The sequence below is a fragment of the Papio anubis genome, chromosome 5, assembly GCF_008728515.1.
Source record: "Papio anubis isolate 15944 chromosome 5, Panubis1.0, whole genome shotgun sequence".
NCBI lineage: Eukaryota > Metazoa > Chordata > Mammalia > Primates > Cercopithecidae > Papio > Papio anubis.
In genome coordinates, this window is record NC_044980.1 from 59,248,052 (window position 1) to 59,266,404 (window position 18,353).

The window sequence follows — 18,353 nt, forward strand, 5'->3', positions numbered from 1 at the left end:
GAAGGAAGGAAGGAAGGAAGGAAGGAAGGAAGGAAAGGAGGGAAGGGGAGGGGAGGTAATTGAGACTGCAGGAAAGAGAAAGGGTCAGGGAGCTGACTAAGCATTAACCTGTTATCTTTTTATATTTGGGGAGATTCGGCCAGCAGAAGAGTCCTCTCAGTCTCTGGGCCATCTAAACACCTGGAGGATAGCAGCACACCAAGGTCTGGGCATAAGGGCTGATGCCTCCTTCCTCTGATCTTTGATAGGGAAAACTGACTCTCAAGCTTGTGTGAAGTTCTGGTCAGGCACAGTGGCTCACACCTGTAATCCCAGCGCTTTGGCAGGTGAAGGTGTGTGGATCACTTGAGCTCAGGAGTTCAAGACCAGCCTGGGCAACATGGCAAAACTCTGGCTTTACAAAATATTGGCTGGGTGTGGTGGCATGTGCCTGTAGTCTCAACTACCTGTGAGGCCAAAGTGGGAGGATCACCTGAGCCCAGGAAGTTGAGGCTGCAGTGAGCTCTGATGGTGCCACTAAATTCCAACCTTGGTGATAGAGCGAGACCCTGACTCAGAAAAAAAAAAATAATAATAATAATGCAGCCAAATATCCACTCAGTTATCCACCTGTTAGGTTTTTCTTTTCCTTCCCACCCAATTACATGATATCTTTTCCAACAGCACTTCTCCAACTCTCTGACCCCAATTAGGTGGCCTACAATTCATTTCTGGCACTAACTACCCAGAGTTAACATCAGATTTACAGGTTTAACGGCTCAGTCCCACGAGACTGCCCTCATCTCAGAGGCCAGTCACAAGTATGGGATCCACAGGTTACCAACTCTTCTGTCCATGTTGGCTACAAATTTAGGCGTTCCTACAACCTCCTTCTCAGATTTGGTAATTCACTAGAATGACTCACAGTGCTCAGGAAAGAGCTTTACTTACTAAAGGATACAACTCAGGAGCAGCCAACTGGAAGAGAAACATAGAGCAAGGTATGGGAAAGGGACATGGAACTTCCATGCTCCTTCCTGGCGTACCACCCTTCCAGCACCTAGATATCTTCCACAACCCAGAAGCTCCCCAGACTCTATTGTTGTTTAGGGGTTTTACAGAGGTTTCTTTGTGTAGGCATGATTGATTAAGTAATTGGCCATTGGTGATGAACTCAGTCACCAGCTCCTCTTCTTTCCCCTGAGATTGGGGGTGAGGTTGAAAGTTGCAAGCATCTAATTAAGGCTTGGTCTTTCTGGTGACAAGATGCCTTATAATAACTCAGGCAATTTCCAAGCATTTTAGGAATTCTGCACCAGGAACTGGGGACAAAGGCCAAATAACTCTCTTATTGTAGTACCCCATTATGTTTACTTGTCTTGTTAAAAAAAATGTAGAGTCACCCTCCTTAGGATATTAAGCTTCCTGGCTATTTCTGGCTTTCTCTTTCTATGTACTCTCCATATCCCTTTAACAGACTGACCAGGAACTTCTGATCTGTTCTCATTAGGATTACTAATACATAACTAGCTTTCCTGTGGCAGACCCCTTTCTCTCTCTCTCCAAACAAATCATTCAAGAGAACAAGCATCCCTAGAGCCTTAGAGTTGAATGCCTACAACACTAGCTCTTCCTCCCAGAAGAACCTTAGGAAGATGCCAGTGGGAAGGGTGAACTTAAATGGGTGAGGGCCTCACCCCCACTCCTTTTCACACAGGCATCATCCCCACTTTTCTAGGCCACTTCTGTTGGCCTCTGGGTTACTGAGAAGAAGGTCATTTTGAGTGTCCAGGGAGATCTCTTGGCTCTTATTTGTTCAAGTCTCTAGAAGGGAACTCTAGGAGCCGGGTCCTGAAACCCTGGCATGCAAGACTAAGAACTTTACTAGCTGAAATGGGATGGGGATGAGGCCCAATCTAAGCGAGTGCCTCTGTGCATTCTGCCTCACTGGCTCCTCCTTCCCCCTCCATGAACAAAGACAAAATAAAAACAAAACAACTCAGGGAAACAAAGCTTTCCTTTAAGGTTATCAAGAGGTCTTCCATTTGGAGCAAAACCGCACCCCCTCCTGTGGCCCCAGTCTCAGTCTCAGATGGTGAGGGCCTCAGGCCCATACTGGCTTATTTCAAATCCATGTTTAGGTCCCAGCATGTGGCATGTGCTCCACTCTGATGACACTTTTCGTTTCTAATAATAGAGCAGATGAAGTAATATTGCAATTGATGTTCCCGGGGATTTGATTGGATAAGTGCATAAAGTGTGGAGGGGGAAGGGGGTTGCATGGACAGATCACATTAGTATTCCCGTCCTATCAATGTGCGGGCCCGTGAACAACGTCAGCCGGACCGATTCTCTGCGTCTGCCAGTCCCGCCACAGATTCATCTGGGATCTTCAAACAGACGAGCCCTTAGAGACGAGGGATCAAGGCAGCCGATTAGAACCAATTGCTTGCTTTGGGGACAGCCAGTCCTTCCAGGCCTGGCGACAGTGGAGGGAGGGGAAAGACAACCGAGTGCCGCTGCGGGAAGACACTGAAGCAAGAGCGACACCCCTTTCCGCCCCCCACCTTGCAGCGCAGGCTTTGAAAGCTGCTCCCCCACCTGAATGGAAACTCGGAACCGCCGGGCGGCGCGTTCCTTCTCGCCCAGCCTTGCAATCCATGCCGAGAGGAAGGCAGTGCGAGCCCGCGCCAGCGCCCAGCTCCCGGGACAGGGTCGGCAATGCTGCTGAGCAGAACTTGATCGCGCCCCTTCCTCGCTGCTAGTGGAAGCGATGCTGCACGGCACAGCCAGCGCTTCCTCGGCTCTCCTTCAAGCTGAAGGTTACCGACCCGTGCAGCCAGCCCCAGCACTGTGAGCTGCGCGCCTCAGGTCCAGGCTCCGGCTGCTCGGCGGCGGCGCCCAGGGCAACAACCGGGCCGCCCGCGCCGGGGCGCACTGCACCAGCGGCTTCGGCTTGGTGGATGTGTATGCATGAGTTCTGCACCGAATGGGCGCAAAAAGCGCCCCAGCCGGTCCACCCGCTCCTCGATCTTCCAGATCAGCAAGCCCCCGCTGCAGAGCGGAGATTGGGAGCGCAGGGGCAGCGGCTCCGAGAGCGCCCACAAAACCCAACGAGCCCTGGACGACTGCAAGATGGTGGGTGAAAACTGCGCCTCTTTTTTTTTTCAATTGAGAGGGGGTGGGGGGAGTCATGTATGTTAATCATTTGCCTGAGTGCCAGCCACTCCCCCACCCTCAGCGCCTCAATGCCGATCACGTGGCACATGCACTATTTTTAAATCTGCAGTCCCCCAAATTCAGTGTGACACCCGGGTCGTAATGGCCCTGCAGAGAGAAGTGTCACAGCAAGGGTCTTTTGGATCAGCGACTGTAGGTTGTGCCTCTACCCCCTCGAAGAATGGTGGATGCGAAAGACACAGTGAACTGGCTCGCTCACCGGGGAGGGAGAGATGAGGAGGTGGGGATGCTGCTTTCTGGGGAGAGAGTAGCAAACAAACCCAAATACAGCGCACGGGGCACTACCGAGGGGTCGAAGGTTCCAGCGCAGAGGCTGTAGCTGGTCTTCCCGTCAGGCCGTCAGGCCGAGAGGTTCAGTGGCCCAGCAAGAGGTGAACGGTTTGCCTATTACACCCTACCTGTGGCCTCCCCCGCCCCTCCCGCCATGCAACTTAAAAGCCATGTCCTAGCAGTAGCAGAGGGGAGCGTCTATGTAGGAGTCCCCAGCATCATTCTCTGTTGGCCTGGGAGTGGCATGGTAGCCCTCCAAATATGCTTTCTTGCTCTTCAGAAACTGAGTCTGAAAGGGAGAGGGGAAGTAGGTCTGGAATTAGAGCTTCCATGGCCAGGCTTGCCTATGAAAATAAACACTTGCCTTGGACAAAGAGACTTGCCATTTTGGTGCTTCTGCTTTAAACCATTCCTAGGTTCTTTAGCTGGAGATCTGGGGAGCCGACTGAGGGGTCAGTGAAGGCCCCTGTTTATGTACTCCAAAATAGGAAACTTTCTGATGAGAAATGTTTGGTAAAAAAAAAACAAAACAAAACAAAACAAAAAAAACTCACTTCTTTTCCAGCTTGTCCAAGAGTTCAACACACAAGTGGCCCTGTACCGAGAGCTGGTCATTTCTATTGGGGATGTCTCGGTCAGCTGCCCCTCACTCCGGGCGGAAATGCACAAGACAAGAACCAAAGGCTGTGAAATGGCCCGTCAGGCACACCAAAAATTGGCTGCCATCTCAGGGTAGGAGACTCGGCATTATTTGGCAATTCTTATACATGATGCATGGATGCTGACAGAATTTTATGGTAGCCAAGGCCTCAGAGATGATCTCCACATATTTGAGATTTTAATCTTGAGATCGAAATTCTCTTAGAGAGCTATACACAAACTATAGGCCAAACCACAATTTGAAGGCTATGTCATTCTTGTATATATGTATATATATTTAGAAGATTTGGATCAAGTGATTTTTTTAAAACTTAATTTTCAATACTCTGGCCACATACTGGAATTTGGAGCATAAGATTTGGGGTGGATGGTTGGGCATCAAACTGAAGTTAAATCATCATGCCTCAAAATTATTTTGTCATCTGCTGCTGAACAAAAGGCCTGTGCTATAGAGAAAAATCTTTCCCAAATCCCAGATTTACTAAACTATTTATACCATGAGATAAATTCCTATGATACCGCCTAAAATAAAATCCCTAAAATAAGGTCTTAGATATAAATTACTCTTCACTGTGGTGATCTGAAGGGGTAAGTTTTAGCATAAGAACAGTTTTTAAAGATTGGGGACATTCACAATCTCAGTAAAACTAAGATGACTTTGTCCCCCAAATTTTTATTTATTTTCATCAGATTTATGGTTTTTCAAGCCTGTATTAGGAGATAATTCGGTATGTGAAAACTTCTGTCTTTGGATCCTACCTATTCCTTCTTTCATCTCTTAATATTGGGAAAAAAGTTAGCCATGGATTTTGTTAACAGTTTCTATTTTCAAGATAAGTACTTAGAGCAAGGAAACATAGGAATCCTTATACAAATGCATCGATACATTAAGTGTTTGGTTCAAACTGGATATAGCATTTATCTGTTTATCTATGTGAGTATATCTTTATCACAGCAGGAGTTCAAATTGGTCAGACTCACCTGATAATGTTGCAAATTGATCACTTGTAGGAATTATATCTAATTTACTTATTTGAAAGAATCACTGTTTGCCATCTTTAATTCCAATAATATATATAGTGACTAATACTAGTTTATAAAGACTGGAAAGCCATATATTGCCTCTCTTAATAATTAGTTCACATTTGACCACAGGCATTTTATATCATGAAAAATGATATGCTGTACTCATCTCCTTGAAGAGAGGGATAAACAAAATATGCTATAACCCTATTTTATTTAGTAAAAATATTGAGAAGCCTTATCCTTTTCTGTTTTAACTCTTATACTATTCTTAACGAGAAGTAAATCTGGGTAATGGAAGGGAATTAAGTGGTTCGGGAGTTTGGGGAAGAAATGCAGCTGTGATAAGTCCCAGACAAGGAGAGAGAGAGAAAAAAAATCAGAAATGTGAAGGAGCACTGTTAAATTTAAAGGCACAGATAAACAATAATTCCAAAGGAAAAGCAGATTTAGGACAGGAAATTTTCTCTCAGGGCTAAGGAGTAGCAACTCTGTAAACTTTGTGTCCTAGATTACAGGATGGGATTGCATTGAGGATCCCTTTGAATTGGAACTCAAAATGAGAACATGTTCTAATCAGAGAAGGTGGGCTGGAGGAATGAACAAGGAGTTCGATTCAGTCTATTTTGCTACACACACGAAATTCAGGGTTTTCTAAAGGTTCAGGAAAGAAAAGGTCCGAAACTATTGGCTAAAAGTTGAGTTTGGAGGATTTCAGATGGATTTTTTTTTCTTTCAGAGGTATTCTAGTTATGTTACCCCAGCTGGTCTTAAACTCCTGCGCTCAATCCTCCTGCCTTAGCCTCCAGAGTAGCTGGGACTACAAGAATGCACCATGGCACCTGGCATGAGGTGGATTTTATTTACTCTGGTGTTTTTAGCTCTTTGCTACTCGCTTGCATGTTATCTGAGTGTTGATGTTAATGGGCGCAGTTTTATAAGAATTCATGGTAAAATAAGGTTCTTAGAGCCTTGCCAAAGGAAAACCAACTCCATAAATGTTCTAGGATAGAATTTGACACATTTCCCCCCTTACAATAATAATTAAATGCAATTTGACGTTCGTTATAAAAAATGACAGCAATATAATTGAAGGAAATCCCTTTAGTTCCTCACCATCTGGGCTCCATTAATGAAGGATGTGATTCCCTTTGGCGGAATTCCGTTTCTGATATCACTTGTTATGTGGGTTCTTGTTTCAAGCTTGATGTGAAGGCTGGTAGGGAGGCTGTAGGAGTCACTTTAAAGTTTGAAGCAGGGATGAGAAAAGCAAAGGTTTTTGGTGAAATTTAGAGAGAAGAACTGGATTTCTTGAGCGCCCACTATTTGTCATCACAACCCAGCTATTCCCTTTCAGCTGAGGGAGGGATTATTATTCTTATTCTACAAATAGGTCTAGAGAGATTGAGGAACTTGCCCAAAGTTACACAGTTAAGAAGTGACACAGCTTTGATTCTGCCCCATGTTTGCATGCTTCTGATATTCATGCTTTTTCCTCTATATAATGCTGCCATTCAAAAAGGTGCTATGTATAAAGGATACACGATAAAATATAAATGAATCTTAAAAAGAGTATGCTAACTGAAAAAGCCAGTCACAAAATAGCACATATCATGTGATTCCATTCATGTGAAATGCCCAGGAAAAGCAAATCTATAGAGACAGAAAGTAGATTAGTGGTTACCTAGAACTGGAGGCGAGAGCAGGTAGAGACTACAGATGTGCTCGAGGAATCTTTTTGGGATGATGGAAATGTTCCAGAATTGGACTATGGTGATGGTTGTACAATACTGTATATTTACTAAAAGTCATTGAATTGTAACTAATAACGAGTGAATTTTATGGCATACAAAATATACCTCAATAATTGTTTTTTAGAAAGGTATTATCATCATCACCATCATTAACACTTGTTGTTGTTGTTGTTTTTTTTTGTCAACTTTATTATTTTCTACATATGTAGCTTTTAATGAAGGGGTATGAGCTATAGGGTGGAGGAAAAGTAACACTTGGCTCCCCACGCATTCCTCAAGACACCTGCCTCATGGCTATTGTTTAAGCACCAATGCTTTGCTCTGTGTAGGAATACAAGTGCGGGAAAGGCAGGACTTGAAGGAGTAAGTGAATTTATTCATTTTCTACCAATACAGACCCCCACTTCCTGGTCTGCCAGCTGGCTTTGGGGCCACAGGAGGTAGACAGGATTGAAGGTGGACAGGGTAAAAAGAAGATGAGGCAAGATAGAGAAGAAGAGGAAAAACAAGGAGTTAGCATTAAACAAGCCACTAATGCTATATACGTTTCATCCCTGACCAACTGAAACTCTCAAGGAATGGTGGAGCTCACAGCAGAAGAAAACTCAGACTACGTTTTTTCTTACTGGCCCTGTATAAGAAGGCCATCTTCACAAACACAATCAACACAGTTTCTCAAATTGTGTTTAGATCAGCAGAGTTCAGACACAGCCTTTTCTTTCAAAGGCATCAGATATCTGCATTCTTGACAGACCTAGCCAGGTGAATACAAAGTCTCCTCTGACTGTCTTGATTTACTAAAGTTATGATATCTTTACAACCCTGACCCTTTCCCAGACATTAAAGCTAAGAGGGGCCTTAAAGATCACTTGCAAGAATGGGCCTCAAACTTTTTAGCAGCAAATCCTCTCTTCAATCTAAATGTAGAAAGCCACATTTATAAAGACAGTCATAGTGACATTACTCTGCACTGCTTGGGGTGTGTGTGTGTGTCCATGTGCATATCAGGAGTAGGCCGGGTCCTGCCTTTTGGACTTCCTACCCAAAGTGACTTCTAGACACTTCATAGAATCCCTAGGGCTCCATGGCACTTTATATTTGAGAAGTCTAAGATTCAGAGGATTTAAGTGACTTTTGAGGCAACTTGACAAAGAATACGTGAAGACTTTGAAGTCAGGCAGACTTGGACAGAGTATCATCTTTTATGACCTTGATGGAATGCTTAACTCTCTGAGCCACAATTCCTTCATCTGTAAACTAGTGTCATGCCCGCTCGTGGGGTACTTGAGAGAGTTAACTGAGCTAGGTATGTGAAGCAGGGACCACATGTCCAGCCTGTCAATGGCACTGCCAGTCAGAGGCTGCTCTAAGACTGGGACCTGGATCTCCTGCTCCCTGGTCTAGTACCTGTTGCATCAACCACACCTGAGAATGAGGAGAGATGAGCATAGCATACAAGGTACGAGTGGCCCCAGGAGCCAACATCCTTCAGCACACCTCGGGAGTTACTGCTATGGCTGGGGCGCTGGTGGTCAGGATTCTCTTTGTGCTGCTGCACTTCTGCGGTGTCTGTGTTGGACTGAATCTTTCTCACACTGCTGCTTTTGATTAATGGTTCTCAAGAGAATCTAAATGTAGAAGGATTTACTCCAGATCTTAAGTTTAAGTATGACAATATGAGAGACAGTAGAGTGTGATGGGAAAGAGCACTGATTCTAAATCAGATTAGCAAGGCTTTACCACTTGCTAAGGACATGTGTGAATTTGTATGCAGATTGATTCACAGAGTGGTTAGTGGTAGTCTGGTACCATGGTTAAGTACATAGACTTTGGGGCCAGACTTGCAGTCTGGCTGTGCTGCTAGTCACACGTAGTATGAAGTCAGGCAAAGATATTGTCTCTCCCTCTCTGCTTCCGTTTCCTCAACAGCAAAATGCAGTTAATGAATAATGGGACCAGAGTATGTGGCATTGTGAGGATCAAGTAGTTAGGAGACTGCAAGTATATAGTAAATGCTATTAAGTGCAAGTTAGTGGTAATATAATAAGACATTTAAAATTTCAGATTGTCAAGATACATTTATATAAAAAGTGTTAATCCATCAAATATTTTCCAAATGAATACTTTGGCTGGAATAAATCTTTGCTTACCTTGGTTTTTTATATTATATTCTGATACATTTTCTAGGTTGAAGTTTCCCAGATGGCTATCAAAAAGCCTGTTCTGGGATACCATAACAATTATATGGAGATGTTAAGATTCAAAAGTAGTTAAGTTTAGAAATTTTTTATATAAATCAGCCTAGATTCTTCATATATCAAATAATATTTACAAAATCTTTTGGTCTAGTTCTGGTATAGGCTATATGACATTGGACAAGTCTGTTAAATTCCCTGCATGCCAAAATGAGAGTGTTACATTGAATGACTTCTGAATCTCCTGGCTTCCTCATCTCATTATTCTATGTTAATTCATAGAGAATCACATGGACCTTGTTTACAGAACTGAGCTATGGAAAAATAAATATCATGCAAGAAGTTTGATGACTGAATTCCAGAAATAATTTGTTGAGATCCAAACATAGAACATTCACAAGAAGAATCTTAATTTCCTATTTCAGGTTTTTCCCTCCAGCAATGATTTTCCTGACCAACCAGACCTATGTTTCTCTCCTTTTCTCCTTCTCTTTCCTCAAGTTCTTTCCTTGTCTTCCTTCTCCTCCTCCTGCCTTTTCTTGGGGGGTTGGGGTGGGCCGTTTTGGTTTTGATTTGCGTTTAATTTTTTTCCCATGATTTTTTCAGTCCCACTTATAGTTGGTTTCTTGTTCCTACCCTTGTTCTGTTTGTTAGGAAGTTAGGAGGTGAGAGAGTGAGATAAGGGAGAATAAAGTATTGCAGCTTAGCAATAGTCCTTTCAACACTGGCTGAGCCAGCAGCAATGATGTGTGGTGACAGAGTATGGAAGAAGAGCTGGTGACCATGGAAGCAGTTCTCAGCCTTCTTTGATCCACACGGTGGAGGAGGCCTTATGTGGGCAGTGACAGCCTCTGCCGTTAGTAAAAGGGACCTGTGGTTGGCAGGCATGCCAGGCCACCCACTCTGTCTTTTCTTTTCTCTTCCTATTAAAGGTGTTTTGCTTTAAAATGTTTAGCTCTCACTGGTCAAATAGTGAAAGGCAAGTTTTGTCTATACCAAAAGAATATACTACCCATAAAGATAATGATGGAAGAACAATTCAGTATTAGTTTGCAAAGGCTGCCGTGACAAAGTACCACAAACGGAGTGGCTTAAATAAAAGAAATTTATTGTCTCACAGTTCTGGAGGCTGGAAGTCTAAGGTCAAGGTGTCAGCAGGGTTGGTTCCCTGTGAGGGCCATGAGGAAGGATCTGCTCCATGCTTCCCCGCTAGCTTCTGGTGGTTTGCTGACCATCTTTCACTTTATTCGGTTTGGTGAAGTATCTCTGCCTTTAGCTTCACATGGCCTTTTCCTCGTGTGTGCATCCATGTTCAAATTTCCCTTTTTTACAAGGACACCAGTCATACTGAATTAGGGGCCAATTCTACTCCAGTATGCCCTCATCCTAGCTTCATTATTTACACCTGCAATGACCCTATTTTCAAAAAAAAGGGTCACATTCTGAGGTACTAGGGGGTTAGGACTTCAATATATGAATTTGGTTGGGGGAAAGGGAGCATAATTTAACCCATGACAAATTTCCTTGACCTATCTGCAGCTAAATACACACTTTGGGTTGTTTTGCCCCGACTAGAGGTGGGATTTTGCCTGGGACTTTCTATATACTCTCTCTGTACTTTCATACAAAGCCATCCCAGGACCCAATATTTAATCATCTGCAAGATCGTAACTCATATAGGGGTAGAGTTTGTGAACATAGAATAGAATGTTTTCTGTATGAAATGGAGTTGTTCACAAAGATACTGAGTCTCTAATACAGTTAGAACTTTTAATCACATTATAAAGATAAACCAAAACCAGCTACAAGAGGCAATACTGGGGAGAGCTGATGAAGCAACTGACAATCCACACCCACACAGGGGGTATTCACTTTCCCTGGTGTGCATGAGAGAATTGAGCAGGTGGTGGCCCCTCAATGATGCTAATACTGTTGCTTAAGGACCATAAGCATACTCCGGAGCAAGTGACAAGGTTCTGACTCACACCAGATTAAAGAAGAGGGCTATTATTAGCAACTCAGCTAAATGTGATATGGCATCTAGACAAGTGTTCCCCCATTGCCTATTGAAGTTTAGCCGTTTTATGTTTTGAACAGATTTAATGACTTTCACCTTGTTAGAGTCTTCTTAATAGATGTTCCAATTAGAGAGAAAATTAAATCTAAAACTAACTTTGGAAAAATTCACTGTCACTTTATTATGTGTACTCTAAAGTGCAAGAGAGCAAGACTGTTTCACTCATCTTTGCACCCTGAGTGGTAAGCTCAGTGATGATATAGTTGTCTTCTCTATTCATTAAGTTTACTTGGTATTTTAAAATCTATTCTTAACAGAAGCCGGGTCTTGATACAGACTTTAGTAAGAATTGAGAGATTACATTCGTTTACATCTTATTACATTTAACTATTTTTTTTATATAATTCTAAAACCAATGTTGGTTTTTAAATAACAGAGGACTCGAAGAGCATACCTAAGAGCCATTTCTGAGGCATAGGTGTTCATTATTATGACAAATCAGCGGGCATTGTGTATCTTAGAATTACTCATAAAGTAATTATATTTAATTTATGTTATTTGATAAAATATTACCGTAACATCTCTCTGCTTAGTGGACACTTTATATTGAATAGTTAATTAATCAGTTACCATTGAGATCATCTTTTTGAACTGTTGTTTAAAATTCTAGGCCCTGAGAGTTTAGCTGTGTCTTATCCCAAAAAGACACCTATAGAAAGCACAGCTCCAGAACAGTATTTAAACTGCCTGTTTATTTCCTTTGCTTTACAAAACATGACTTTAGAAAAGGTAAAACTTTATGAAAAACATTTAATTACTTGCCTATATGCGTACATACACACACACACACACAAACATATATATATACACACATACACACATATACATATATAATACACACACACAGAGTAAACTTATTTGTGAGATTGATTCTGGTTAGGATAAAGTATCTGAGCCTTTAAATAGAACTAATTTAGCGAATAATAATAATTAGTATTATTATTTATTTTTAGAGATAGGGTCTCACTCTGTTGCCTAGGCTGATCTTGAACTCCTAGGCTCAAGCAATCCTTGTGCATCAGCCTCCTGAGTAGCTGGGACTACAGGCATGCACCATGAGACACAGCTAATGTTTTAAAAACTTATTACAGAGACTGAGGTCTTGCTATGTTGCCAAAGCTTGTCCTGAACTTCTGGCCTCAAGCAACACTCCCAGCTCAGCCTCCCAAACTGCCAGGATTATAAGTGTGACTCACCACTCTTGACCTAAATATATGTTTTCAACCTAATAGAAGACTCTAGATACAATCAGGTTAACAAAAGTCAAGTTAACATTTGCAGCTGCAGATATATAGAAAACTGATAAACTACACCAATCTAAGTTTGAGCACAAGGGGAAATATATACTAACCCGGAAGAAGCCAAAGCCCTCATGTATTCTTCAGTTACTGAGAATACCTTGAAGTGCCCCCACCCTTATCCCATAAGGTACCAAGTCCTGTAGTGTTTTATCTTTTTCAGTGTCTATTGTGTGCCTTCTTTTTTTCCCCCCATTTCTGTGGCCACCTCTTAGTTCACAACTGTATCCCCTCTGGCCATCAGCTGTTGTAGTACCTCCCAATTGGTCCCCTTGAGTTCAATCTCTCACCTCTTCTCTTCAATTTATTCAGTAGATCCAGGCTAATCCTCCTCCTAAAATGCTCCTCTGATCTTGTCACTTCTTTGCTTTAAAACTTCTAAAGATTTCCTATTGCCTAAAGCAGTGTTTCTTCAAATTTGAAACTAGATTTCCTGTATCAGAATTACGTGGGTGGGATGTCCTCAGACCTGAAGAACCGAAACCTCTGGGGAGGTAAGGATAGGAAATCCAAATTTTTAACAAGCACCACTGCATCTCCCAGGAGATTGTTGAACATGCAACATATGAGGCCTATCTGCCTAGAACAGCGATTCTCAACCTGGGCTGCACATGGGAATCACCTGGGAAGCTTTAAAAATTTGCTCATGCTTTAGTGCCATCCCTAGAGTTTCTGATTTAATTGGTCTGGGATGCTGCCTGGGCATTGGGGTATTTTTAAAAGCTTCCCAAGTGTGCATCTGTATCAAAAAAGATTATACTTGGCTATATTTAACAGAAAATTCAAAGTAGCAATTACTAAAGACACCAGGGTTTATTCTTGCCCAGAAAAAAAAAAAAAAAAAGTCCTAGGTTGGGCAATTCGGAACTGGTACAGTGGCTCCATGAAACCAGATGGTTCTGCGCCCATTCTTTGTTTATGGTTTCTGTCCTCAACCTTGCTTTATGAGGCAAGATGAGCACAGAAGTTCAGCCATCCATCCATGTTCCAGCACAGAAGGAGGAAGGAAAGAGGAAGGGCAAAAGGCCACCATGTCCAGATGGGTCAGCACTCCTTAATCAGTTTCAAACAAAACTTCCAGAACGGTACCATATGGTCACACCTAATTGCAAGCAAGAATGGGGAATACAGTCTTTTTTCATTGCCACCTTAAATAAAAAGGATTTCATTACTAAGGAAAACTGAAAGAATGGGTATGGGGAAACAACTAACAACCTCTGTCACAGTACCCAACCTATATTCCTGGATGTTTTACCACTTCACTTCTAAACATTCCACTTCCTCAAACTGGTCTAGTTTTTACTCCTTAAGTGTGTGTAACAGAGTGACCCTATTCCATTCATCTACATATATAGTTTCTATATGTAAATCCGTACTCGTTAGCCAGTAAAAGAAAAACTTCACTCCCCTGCATGTCAAGGTCTTACCTGCACTCTCATTATAGTCTGCCACGCTCCTCACACTAAAAAGCAGAACAGGGGAAAGGGTCCGGAAAGGATTGAAAAAAAGATTTTGTGGCTTTTAAGTGAACTCATGGGAAAGATATGAAGTTTAGAAACCACTGGGAGGGCAGGAAGTTAGGTGAGTTGGCTTTGAAAGGACTTAAGTATAATTTTCACAAGACAGGATGTGAAATGGGGTAGAGCCTGCAAGGAGTATAGGTAGTGACACTCAAGAAATCAATTTTTTAAAAAATCTACATGAGATTGAGACCCTTTTAAAAAAATTTTTAAACCTCCGTAAATAAATCAAAGAAAAAAACGTCATCAAGGAGTTAAAATCTGATAAACTGTTATGAATAAAAGGTGGGGAGCAGCTAGAAAACTCAAGGAAGCAGGAAGGGTTTTCTGGAGATGGGGATAAACTACAAGATGATCTATGGTCAAGATCATAATGAGCTCATTAAGGGAAATTGGACTTGGAACTCATTATCCCATATAAACAATGTTATACATAGTACTTAGGTCATAAACAGTATTTAACCCATAATTTCCTAAATTACAACCCTTTTCATCATATATAACTGTATTTTCTATGGGAAAATAGATTCATGCCCAACTCCAGCAGTCATCTTTCTTTCTGGGAACCTATTCATAGTGCTTTTCTAGGTGCGGTAGATACAACAGCTTTGAACAAAATAAAGTCCTTGTATTTATGGTGTGTGTGGTGGTGGTGGCGGGGGTGGGGCTGGTGATTGAGAAGAAACAAACAAAAGAGAGCATTTCAGATAGTGATACATGCAGTGAGGAAAAGAAAACAAGATGATATTATTAAGGAATGATATATGCAGTGTGGGTAGTTATCTTCTGATAGGTGGTTAAAAAGGCGCCTCTGAGAAGGTAACATTCGAACTGAATACCTGACTTTGAGAAGGGACCAGTCCTACGATAATTGTAGAGAAAAGCATTTGAGGCAGCAGCCAACAGCAAGGTAAATATCCTTGAAGACTGCATTATCAGTTTGGAATTATCTTCAGCTGCCAGTAACATAGGCCAGACATCAGTGACTTAAACATATAAAGGTGGCTTTTTCTCACATAATTAAATACCTAAAGGGGTAGGGATCGCCAACATTGGTTCATGATTGAAGAACATCATGACTGAGATTTCTGTAGTTCTCTGGGGCTTTTCCTCAAGGTCCCAAGATTGATGTTGCAGCTTCAGAAATTGTATCCATGTTCCAGGCAAGTAGAAAGGGCAGAGAGCACAGACATAAGCCGATTAAATGTGGCCCTTCTTAAAAGAGTTTCTCAGAAGCCTCACACAGCAACTTCCTGAATGTCCCAGCAGCCAGGGCGGTGTCATGTAATTTCCCTGACTGCAAGTTTCATGATCTGATTTGCATACATCTCTCTCCATACCAGCTGTCTGCTGAGAACACAAATTTCCTAATCTATAAGCCAAAGTCATGCTTCCTGAGGCCTAGGGCAGGATCTCTAGCAAGACTGGGGAGACCGGAAGAGTATGGAGCTTGGATGTGAGGAGTGAGGAAAAGGGATGCTGGAGTGGGAGAAAGAAGTAAAGGTAGATCCATCAGCATTAACCTCTCCTTCCTGCTCATTTTCCTCTTAGTTCATTTGTTCCTTTCATTAAACACTGAACACGTATTATGGGCCAGACATTGTGAGAGCCTCCAGAAGCATAAAGATGAATCAACATGGCCCTTGCCCCTGAGGAGCTTATCACCCAGCCTCTGTATAGAGATAGACATTAAACAAATCATTGCAGAACAATGGAATCAACTCTGCAATAGAAGTAGGCAGAGGATACAGTAGAGGAAGAGTAATCAGCTCTGCCTGACTGGGTGTAGCCAGGGAAAACAACTTCATAAAGGGAATGATGTCACTTGGGCTGAACTTTGAAGAGCAAATAGCAATGTACTCTCTCTTTTAGTTATACAGTCATAGGCCTCTGCCATAGGTAAGCCTCAGGAGACACTAATTGTCTGTTTTGAACCATAGGGAAACAGAACTAGGAGTTTAAATGTGCTAAGATCCTACTATGTGCTGTTCCCTTTGCACATATAATTCATGATTAAATCATATTCATGATGAAATGAATATGATTCATCTGAAATAACGTTTACCTACAACCCGGGAGGATACTGTTTTTAAAGGTTGGTGTGTTGACTGGGAAGCACATTTACTTGCAAATAACAGAGACCAACCTGTTCACAGATTGGCATCATCATAGAGCCAGCTGTGTATTTGGGTGGGAGCTGAGATTATTTCACCAACTCAAGAATGTCAGGACTGAGATCCTCATGATTCTTTTGCCTTTTCCCTATGGTTCCAAGATGTTGGTCCTGTCCAGAGCAAATAGATTCCAGAGCTGTCTCTGGATTTTAGGTGAAGCTCACTTGGAAACTTTCTAGAGAACTCAAAATGTTAGGTATTTTTTAAATCTCCATTTTATAGTGAACTGGGGTTCTGAAAAGTTGAGATATTTGGTCAAGATGTTTGGTGGAGCTGGAGTTTGAACACTGGTCTCTCTGGTGACAGAATCTTTATTCTTGCCACCATATTGTGCTGTTTCCTGACAGACCCTTCTTTCTTGGACTGGCCACAGGATTGCTTTCCTTCTTTTCTACTGCCACAAACTATTATTTCCACTTAGGTTTCTCTTCCTGGATGGTTCTCTAGAATAAGGATTCTTTCTAGCTAAAGCAAGCACACACACTGAGGAATTTTAAGATTTCCTCAGCTACTAAGAGGAGGAAAACAGGCAGAACAACAAAACTTGGCTCATTGAAGCCACGCCAGAAACGCAACTGGATCTTGGCTCCAGCATTTTGAGAGGGCTCCTCAGCACTTTTCTTCTGGACCCAGGTCTTTTCAGTCTTTTCCTTCCCTGAGAATGTTACTTACTCATACTACTGGCCTTAAATACTTCTTTCCTGTCAAGCCAGAAAAGTCCAGGACAGGAACTATGGACGAGACTCATCAAAACTTGGGCATGGAATTCTGGGCAGCCTGACATTGACCCCACTTTTTCCTGAGAGGGAGGATAAGTAGGGTGGACTCCCATCCCACATGGCACGGGTCACCCAGTGCCCCACCCTGGCACACCACTGCAGGAGGGTAGCCATGGCATGCCTGCATGGTCGAGATGAGAGATTAGCTCCCTGGAGTGGACAGGTGGGACATCCCAGCAAAATGTCCAGCCTGGGAGAAAGAAACCAGGAAATTGCAGATCCAAGAGATTATCAGACCAATCTCAAAAACACTACTTCTTAAAATACTGAAATCCCTTGTCAATAAATCCACAAGAGCTCCTGTTCTCCCACAAATGGCGTTAAAATCATCACGGTAATTACCTAAATTGCCTCCCTCATGAGATTTCTAGTTTCCAGCCAAAATGACTGATTGTTGGGGCTTCAGGCTCTGAGTTTTAGACTCTTTTATTCCCTTAGTGGGTCTCATTTTGAAGTGTTCCATTTTGGCATGGAATTCTTATTTCCAGTCTTGCCATCCACTCACTAAGCTGAGGAAATCTGGGAACTTGATGGGGTTTTTAAAATTCTTTTTTATTTATTTTTTGAGACAGAGTCTTGCTCTCTCACCCAATCTGGAGTGCAGCGCCACGGCCTTGGCTCACTGCAACCTCTGTCTCCCGGGTTCAAGGATTCTCCTGCCTCAGCCTCCCGAGTAGCTGGGACTACAGGCATGAGCCACCACGCTCGGCTAATTTTTGTATTCTTAGTAGAGATGGGGTTCCACCATGTTGGCCAGGCTGGTCTCAAATTCCTGTCCTTGGGTGATCTGCCCACCTTGGCCTCCCAAAGTGCTGGGATTACAGGCGTGAGCCACTACACCTGGCCTTTTGTCTCTTTTACATATTGTCAGTAAACAGACATTTTCTGAGTTTTCATCTTTTATATCATATTCCTATTTTTTCATTACCATGAACAGTCCTATTTATCTTAGAATTAAAGAATAAATCATTTTCCCTTATCCTCACCAAAATATTGCTGAGGTAGGAAAAATTTAGGTAGCAATACAAATTTGTTGCTAAAATGGTCCCTGATATATAATAAGCACTTAATGTTTCTTGAATCGTGCATCAGAGACATTTTGGGTTTGTGTAATTTTTTTTCTAATAAATGATTCTACTCCATTCTGTCCTATCCTGCTGTAACAAAATGTGGGTGGGAGGAAATGGATACATTTCCACAGAGTAAAAAGTAACTGGAAAGCAAGTGAAAGACCAATCACCTTCAGACTCTTGTTCCTGTTCTTACAAGCACTTTATTAACTTTTACAAAAATCTATTTGGTGTTGTAATAATACTTATCTGGGTCCTGCTCAAAAATAGTGGCCAGTGTAGAAAGACCTTCCCTGTGAGGACTACAACAGATT

The 18,353-nt window shown here is 42.3% G+C and overlaps 1 protein-coding gene across 2 annotated transcripts in view; it reads left to right on the top strand.

The window, feature by feature from the left end:
- Positions 1-1,985: 1,985 nt before the first annotated feature.
- RGS7BP (regulator of G protein signaling 7 binding protein) overlaps positions 1,986-18,353 on the top strand; it is a 105,204-nt gene continuing 88,836 nt past the window's right edge. The window contains exons 1-2 of one of the 2 annotated variants that reach the window (XM_009208484.3): positions 1,986-3,117; positions 4,055-4,221. In XM_009208484.3, coding sequence (XP_009206748.1) covers positions 2,953-3,117; positions 4,055-4,221 — 332 coding nt within the window. In that variant the 5' untranslated portion in view covers positions 1,986-2,952. The remainder of the gene's footprint in view (positions 3,118-4,054; positions 4,222-18,353) is intronic. The other variant, XM_003899724.4, reaches the window with a different exon arrangement.